Here is an 8,488-nt window from a genome sequence, read left to right on the forward strand (position 1 = left end):
AAAAACAACTTCTTTGTGAAGACATTCATTTGGAGCATTTTGAACGAATTAATTTGGTCAAAAATATCGCATTTCCATCGCAAGGAAGCGAGCAATACAACGACCATATTGCAAACTGCGCCAGAAGTTTCAGATCCGAAATAATCGACTTTTTTAACAATTCTAAGCGGGTTTTGACCATTAACGATCTTTTACGGAAAAATCTTCTTTTTAAGTCGGAAACAATCCAATGAGCTTAGAAAACTTGCATGTGAAATTTTGATTTTTAAGCGAAATCTTTGCAAGGATTTGCGTTGATTTTCTGAAAAAAAAATCAATTCCCTTCATTTTCATCTCAAGGAAGCGCGAAATGGTTCACGAGAAGTGCGACCACATTGTAAACCGCGCCAGAAGGTTCAGATCCGAAATAATCGACTTTTTTGGCCCATTTTTAGGGGTTTTTGACCATTCATGATCCTTATCGGACGACATTGCCTTTATCCTTCATATATAGTTCCAAACATTTCATAAATGCACATTGGTGAGCTTCATAAGTCGAAAATAATCCATTGAGCTCAAATGAACTTGCATGTAATATTTTCACGTTTGACCAAAATTTTCATAAGCGCAGGGATCGATTTTTCGAAAAAAACATCACTTTCAGCGAGAAATTCAAAAAGAAATTTCAGCAAACAAACGCATTGAAAAATGGTCCAGACGTTTCAGATCCGAAATAATCGATTTTTTTGCTCAGTTTTGGCGGTTTTTGAACTTCACAATCGTGTATGATTTTTTCAATTTCAGTATCAAATTTTGCACCCGGCAAAACCAACCAGGTTATCAAAAACCGCACTAAACCACAGTTTAACTGAATGCCTCTAGTTGTGTATATTACGCTTCTATGGTGTTTAGGTGATTGATGCAGACCAATTTTGGCTTTTTTAATAGGCCCACTTAAACGTAAAGTCTAGAAACTCCAAATAAAGCAAAATAGCGTTGTTATAGTATTAAAATATCTGTATATTGCGAAATAACACTAAACACGATACTTGAAACACATTACATCACGATCAAATATAAAATTAATTAATATTACTGCAAAAGGAATATTTTTTCAACAATTTCGGTTTAAACTGATTGACTGGCGTAACTAAATTCTGCCAATTCAAGTTGGCAGAAAGAGGAAAGTGAATGTAGATGCAGGAAAAATACTCCTTTCGATATAAAATATTCTGGATGCTTAAGGTTCTGATTTAAATTGGCTGTTGCATACTCGGTATAGGGTAATTACTAAATCCATCACTACGGCTGCGATTTTTTCGTGCGTTTATACAACTGAAATAAATATAAGTCATAAGCTTAACTACACCCTGTTTCAGACTAAAAGTCTAGTTATTTTTGGTAAAAAGTATACCTATGCTTCAATTAATTTTATTCACAGCAAGTTTTAGAGGGTTTCTATGTACATTAAGGAAATAATCACTGATCAGCCAATAACCAGCAACTCGCTGATATAACTCTTTATTACCAAATGACTGACCCAGGTCGACAAAATTACATAAGAGGCTGAGAAGCTTCCGAACCGCTAAAACTTAAATTTAAGAGAACATCTTTGGCATCATCGATTTGTTTGTCAAATTTATCTTCGTTACTCGCAATCCCTTCCAGACCCGGTTCGGATGAAAAGTCTTGCAAAATGTCCTTAAAAGTTGGTTGTGAGTGATGTTCTGCAACAGCTGAAGAAATCGCTGATCCTTTAGAATCACTTTCAATGCTTGAATTTGAACTTTGACTGTGACTATTGCCACTGGATCTTTGATGCGTTTGGCTGCTACGGCTATCTTCCGCTTTCGATCCAACTGTTTTGTGTTCTGCAGCTTCCGCATTTGATATATTATCGATTTTTTTCCATTTTGTCCGACGATTTTGAAACCATATTTTAACCTGAAACAAATCAGTTTCAATCAAAATCCTGCTGGTTATCCAAACCGGTAACTGTAGCTGTACTTTAACTTTGACCTTAACATGTACCATATCAAGCGATAATTTTAATCATGAAACGTTTAATTCTAATTATTTAAAAAGTGCTACATCCAAAGTAATGCTGCATAATCTTTAATGACTGGAAAAAATTAGCGCTTTATAAGGTTTTCAGTTTCATTTTCCATAGAATAGTTTGTGTGTGCTTTGCTGTTGCCGGAATTTCTGGAAACTGTAGATTATGAACCTGATATTATTTACTACTGGCAATGACCTCCTAGTTATTTTATTAATTCCATGTCGTGGGAATATTATTCGAAAACTAGACATTTAATACCGGATTCAGATGTTTTTATACATTTATTGTTGTTTAAAATTTGAAATGTAGGTACTTGTTAATGATGAGGCTGCTCAAACAAAAGCTCTGTTGAAACTGCTTAAATTTGAAACCACAGATAAACATTAAAGAGGAAAAGTACTCTATTAATTTCAACTAGTTAGTTAAACTCCCAGGTACGAAGCATATTCAATATTAAATATTGCATTAAGCTTTACGTTATTGCCCGGATTTATATTTCATGTGGAAATGTTTTTACTATGAACACTTTAACGATCCTTTTGATATCAAATTGAACACAAGCATTTGCAGCTCATCCCCACCGTTTAATAGCTCCAATAAAACATGGTGTAAAATCAAAACGAGTTTAGGGTCTTTCTGACAAGGTAGACTTCTAGATACATTAGTACAAAAACGCAAAAATTCAACATTATTAATTGTTGATTAGTCTAGGTTTGTGCATAAAAAAATATTTAGGATAAAGTAAAAATAATGTTCGTATATTTTATTTGAAAATAACTCATTCTGCTATCAAATCGGGCACAATTATTTGCAGCTCATCCCCACGGTTTTAATAGCCCCAATATAACACAGGGTAAAAGCAAAATAAGTTCCCTTCTGACAAGGTGGAAGTACATGACTCCAAAAACGCATCAAGAACAGAGGCGGATTTAACACGCGAAAACAAGTTTGTGAATGTTTTCTTAATTGATGGTTTTTTCAGATGATGTAGTGAACATATGTGCTAGCTGCCAAAATTGTAAGTCCTGATTAAAATACGCGTAAAGTTGTGAGAAGTTACAAATATAAACGATTTAAGCATGGGTTTCGATTAATCGCCCATAAACATCATTTCTTAAGTCTGCTTTTACGACCGCCTGCAGATTGTGCGGAAAATCAGACTGAAAACGATCATTTTCCCTCCACTTTGACTTTGCCACCTGCGGAAGGAACTTCACTTACTTGCTATGGGTATTGGATGCATTTAAAAGAAAATAGTATTGAGAGTTGTGCGTAAAAGCTTGCCCAACAATGCAATATTTCAAGTAAATATGTGAAATTTCTATAATGCGAACACCCGTGCAAACACGGAGTGATGGGGATGGAAATCCGACCCTGCTGCTCCTCGATGTGCTATTGATTAATTACAACCCCGTTGCCGTTTAATACTCCAGTCGTGCTAATTATAATGCCGACCTATTACCTACCATTCCAATTTATGGATACATGCGCTATTGTTGTCTTAATTTGTTGTTTTTATGTAGCAATTTCCTTAAAAGCTTTATTGACCTATCTGCTAATGACCACTTAGTGCTACTGAAGGGTTTATTATTAGGAAATTAGGTAATGAAAACCTATTTGGTCAAAAGTGTTATTGGTCAGCTACATAAAAAAGAGTATCTATAATATGATGATGTGCTCATTTGCTGTTTTGGATGAAACTCATTATGCATTTGGCACCCGATGTTAATTGCAAAGAATGTCCAAACTGCTTAGCTACCTGAATATCCGAAGGGCGGTTAGTGGTTAATCTAATATTCGATTGGAATGCAAATGATGAGGGAAGTTGACATGCCGCCAATAATAATCCCAAATTTATACCTCGGGTTTGGTTATTTGGTTTCAATGATCTGCACTGGCAAATCACGTTGGATTCAAAAGTAGATAATTAACACTGGCGGGATAAAATATTTTTTTGGCAATTAGTTTTAAATTATAAAGTAATTTATAACATTTTGTATATCGAATAAATTAGCCGAGCATTATTTTATTAAGCCCAGTAGATTACTTTTACATATAATGAATATTAATACTAGTAATTATTTAAACAATACACTGGCACTTCTCCATATTTGAATATTTACTTCATAGACCATATAATACACCAACCCCAAAAACATACATAATTAATTATTCAATTTATTTTGCCCTGTGAATTTCAATCGATTGCTCTTCTGTAAATGTTTAAATCATGTCAATAACAATTTTGCTTTTTAAATGGTTTGTTTGGAATTCATGCGGCGGAAGATATTTTATCAAAATTTAATTATGTGTGACTTACAACAGACAAACTGGCAATGGAAAGAAAAACTTGAATACCACCCTGCAAAAATACAGTAATTTCCAGTTGAAAGACAATCAAAATATAAAACATTTTAGAATTATATTGAAATTTTACTATAGGCATTTCTGACGTTGAACGATATTATATTTCGCACATAGTATTTCCAAGAAAAATTGCTGCACGCTTTTGCGTGGAACGTAAATTTGTAAGTTGGCTAATTTTTTAAAATAAACACGACGACCAGTGGCGAACAAGATTTTGATCTGGTGGGGGGCTGAGGTCATAGAAAAGTTACCTCGTTGCACAGTGGGGTACACATAAACTTTCAATTTTAACGTTACTTTAATGCTCCTATCGTTATATCAATAATGATCACCATGAAAAACCGATCAACAGAAGCAAATTTTTTGAAACGCTTTATTTGAATTTTTCCAGGTATTTAAACCTGAAAACAAATTATCCCTTTTAATTTTCAACACATCTTGGTGCGTTTCTGTTAAAGAGTCCACACGTGGAGACATCAAGAAAGACAGGGAGAACAAATGTGAACTACATATTTGTAAAATATTCAGACACTGGACCAGTTTATTTTATTTTGGCCAACAAGAAGCTGAAAGAAGCGGCCGATTTTTTCACTTTTTCACCGTAAAAAAGCTGAATGTTTACTTCTAAAAAGTGAAGTTCATGGTGCCTCCTACAAGTTAGAGCTAAATTAATATAAATGTAAAATTTATAATTTAAAAAACCCCAAATACAAAATTTCTACAATACATTGGCCCCATTAAAAGAAACTAAAATTGTAACACCCTGAAACTGTGCCCTTTCGGACTTATGTTTATGGGAGCTTTTTCTGATAAAATGACCTAAGAAATCACGCCCTTAAATATTGCAGTGTCTTTTTTAAACATCCTGATGTATAGTTGACGGATTGCAGTTTTACAGCGACAACAATGGAGCAGTTTTTGCAATTTTGGCCAAAAAGGAGGAAAAAGTAGCAGTCAGTTTTTTAACCATCAAAGTTTACTGAGTAATAACGGGTTATCCAATTCGAGGTTGGGAAAGTAAAACCTTGCTATTTCATATCTGTCAAAGGTAAACCTCATCCGAAGCGTTTTTGTTTTAGTTGAAGGTTTGCCATTTTGGAATATGGATCGTTTAACTGTCGAAGAACGCGTAAAAATTATTAAATGTTGCTATAAAAATGGTGATTCTGCTGTATCAACGTTTAAGGCTTTACGAGCAGATTACGGTCGACATAATCGACCCACAAAGCAAACAATTTAGAACACAGTGGAAAAAGTTGAAGAGGCTGGATCGGTTACTGATATTGTAAGGCCTTTGCATCATCGCAACATTCGTTCAGCTGAAAATATCGATGTTGTTGTTCAAAGTGTAGAGGAAGACCCGAATTCGTCGATTTTCCGACGTGCTCAACATTTGGGCTTGTCTTACGGCTCATTGTGGCGAATTTTGCAATTGGATTTGAATCTCCATCCGTACAAAGTCCAACTGACTGAAGAACTTAAGCCTCAATGCGAAGGGCAACGCAGAACATACGCAAATTGGGTGACTGAACAACAAGCCGTTGATGATGATGATTATTCGAACCGAATTTTCTTCAGCGATGAGGCTTTTTCGCTCGGTGGTTACGTGAATAAACAGAACAGCCGTATACGGAGCTCTCAAAATCCTCAGGTGATCGCGGAAAGGCTTTTGCATCCTGAAAAAGTGACCATATGGTGTGAATTATGGTCCGGTGGTCTTATTGGCCCGTATTTTTTTGAAAACGATCAAGGAAGAGCCATAACAGTCAATTCTGAGCGCTATGAACGCGTGTTAACCGATTATTTTTGGAGAGAAATTGAAGATTATGATCTGGAAAAAGGGGCAAGAGTCACACAACACTGGCAGTTAGAGCCCTATTGCAAGAGAAATTTGCAGGACGCGTAATTTCGAGATTGAGTGATGTCAATTGGCCCGCAATATCCTGCGACTTAAGACCGTTAGATTTCTTTTTGTGGGGCTATGCAAAAGATCGTGTTTACGCCAACCATCCTCAAACTCTTCAGCAAACTACAAGCCAATATCCGTGAAGTTATGATCGAGATATTGCAGGTATTGTGCCGAAAAGTAATTCAAAATTACCTCAATAGGCTTGGAGGCCTGTACGAGGTCCCGTGGAGGACATTTAAATGATATTGTTTTTCACGTATAATTGCAAGGTTTAATCTTTATATTGAATTAAAACTTTCGTCTCCATCTGAATATTTGTTGTGTTTGTTTTTACTTTACTTTCCCAAGCATATAATGGATAACCCTGTATGTACATGAATTCAGGAAAATAGTTAACTCAACCTCTGTTCAAGTCATACTGCTGCTGTGATACGTGATTTTTGAACACACTTATATAAAATTTAAAAACCTATTACTTATAAAGATCGCTTTTTGAAACTTATAAAAAATGATTAGCTGCGACTGTGATACTCAAGTACATCAGCCAACAAATTGCTTTTGATAATGCCCGACCCTAAGAGAACGGCACGTTGTTTTCCTGAACTTTTTTGTGGCTTAGGTTATTACTAAGAAGCTCAGTTTATATTTGGAAATAAAAAGGGAATAATTAAGTCCGTAGCCTTAATGTGGGATTCTGTTGTGCACAGAATCGAAAAGGGCAAAGAGCCGGCAGACCCAAAGCTCCCAGAATTACTTTCCTGTTGATAAAGCAAACACCTACTCGCAAAATAGCATGGCGGAAACCTAACAGGGTCTAATTAATTAACGCTAGTATGGACCTACAAGTCAATCACTTAGAAGATTTGTAAACTGAAACAAAAATGCTTAAATCTGGACTTCGGGTTTGGAATAAATGTTCCCGATCAAACTGAAGGGAATTTTTTGTTAATTCGAAAATGTTTAGTTCTAAGGCTATTAAGAGCTTAGCATACTTGATGTACTGTGACTGATTAATCCGCTCATGCAAGTGATTTCATCATCCACTTGGCATATATTGTGATTATATTGATTATGTTTTGATGCAGCTCCTGTAAATCTGTATACTCGTGGCATCGGCAACAAATCACAAATTATGTCAGTGTTCGCCCTCTCCTCCCCATTATCGTTTAGGCGATCAATACCCATTGTAATAGCAGCTAAGCGTTTCTGCTAATTCTAATTGTTCGACTGTATGGTTCTGTTTATATTTTCTGCTCTTAGCCAGGCAAATCGAGGGATGTAAACTACGGACATATAATACCAACTTTGTTAGTCAAGCCTGGAGCCTCGAGCTAAATTTGCAATAATAACAATAATAATCTGTTTGGTTAAATGAATTTGATCCATTTAACATTATTTACATCACAGGTGTTCGAGTCGCATCAAACACTTAATAGAGAATTCGCCAGAGCAGCAAAGTTTTCAGTCAAGCGTGATCAAACCAGCTACGGCAGTTCTTCCTTAGGTCCATGAAATACTCATCAAAGTCATTCAAACATAACACGAAGAGGAGATTGATGCCCTAAATTGATTGGAACGAGCCGAGAGGTAAACAAGCACAAGCGATCCTGTATGGGCCAAACCAAAATAAAGCAGGATGATTGAATTTCAAACGCTTAATGACGACTCAACCGGAAACGCCTAATTACGTTTGACGTGAACCACTCAACTGACAACAGCGAGATATGCTTTGCTCTGGATGCCTATAACCGTTCAATATTTATTTTAGCAACGTTCAATTGACATTGCTTCCATCTGTCTCCTATAAATTGCCGCTGGAAATTCAATAAATTTGAGTATTGCAAAATGCTTCCTACCGCAGTACCTCAAGCTGGAGCAGATCAAAGTTTTACCTCAAATTGGCACTAGATCAATTGCCTCTGGCCACGACAAATGTTTTGCCAAAAACAAAATCGCAGAAACTACAGACCGAACAGAACAGTTTCCATTTCAACAAAAGTTTCATTAAAGTTGGCTTTAATATGTGTTGCATGCTTTATTGCAAGTTTGATATGGTAAAAGGGCTATTTAATGAAAAAAAATCACTAGGATGCCTATAACCGTTCAATATTTATTTTAGCAACGTTCAATTGACATTGCTTCCATCTGTCTCCTATAAATTGCCGCTGGAAATT

General features: G+C 35.7%; 1 protein-coding gene across 1 annotated transcript in view; it reads right to left on the reverse strand.

The window, feature by feature from the left end:
* Positions 1–978: 978 nt before the first annotated feature.
* LOC109540916 (homeobox protein Hox-A4) overlaps positions 979–8,488 on the reverse strand; it is a 13,871-nt gene continuing 6,361 nt past the window's right edge. Inside the window, exon 4 of the mRNA XM_019909457.2 lies at positions 979–1,923. Within this exon, the coding sequence (XP_019765016.1) occupies positions 1,534–1,923 (390 nt within the window). The 3' untranslated portion in view covers positions 979–1,533. The remainder of the gene's footprint in view (positions 1,924–8,488) is intronic.

This window comes from Dendroctonus ponderosae, unplaced genomic scaffold (assembly GCF_020466585.1).
Source record: "Dendroctonus ponderosae isolate FM_Combo_2020 unplaced genomic scaffold, Dpon_F_20191213v2 Dpon_F_20191213_1, whole genome shotgun sequence".
In the NCBI taxonomy this organism is placed as follows: domain Eukaryota; kingdom Metazoa; phylum Arthropoda; class Insecta; order Coleoptera; family Curculionidae; genus Dendroctonus; species Dendroctonus ponderosae.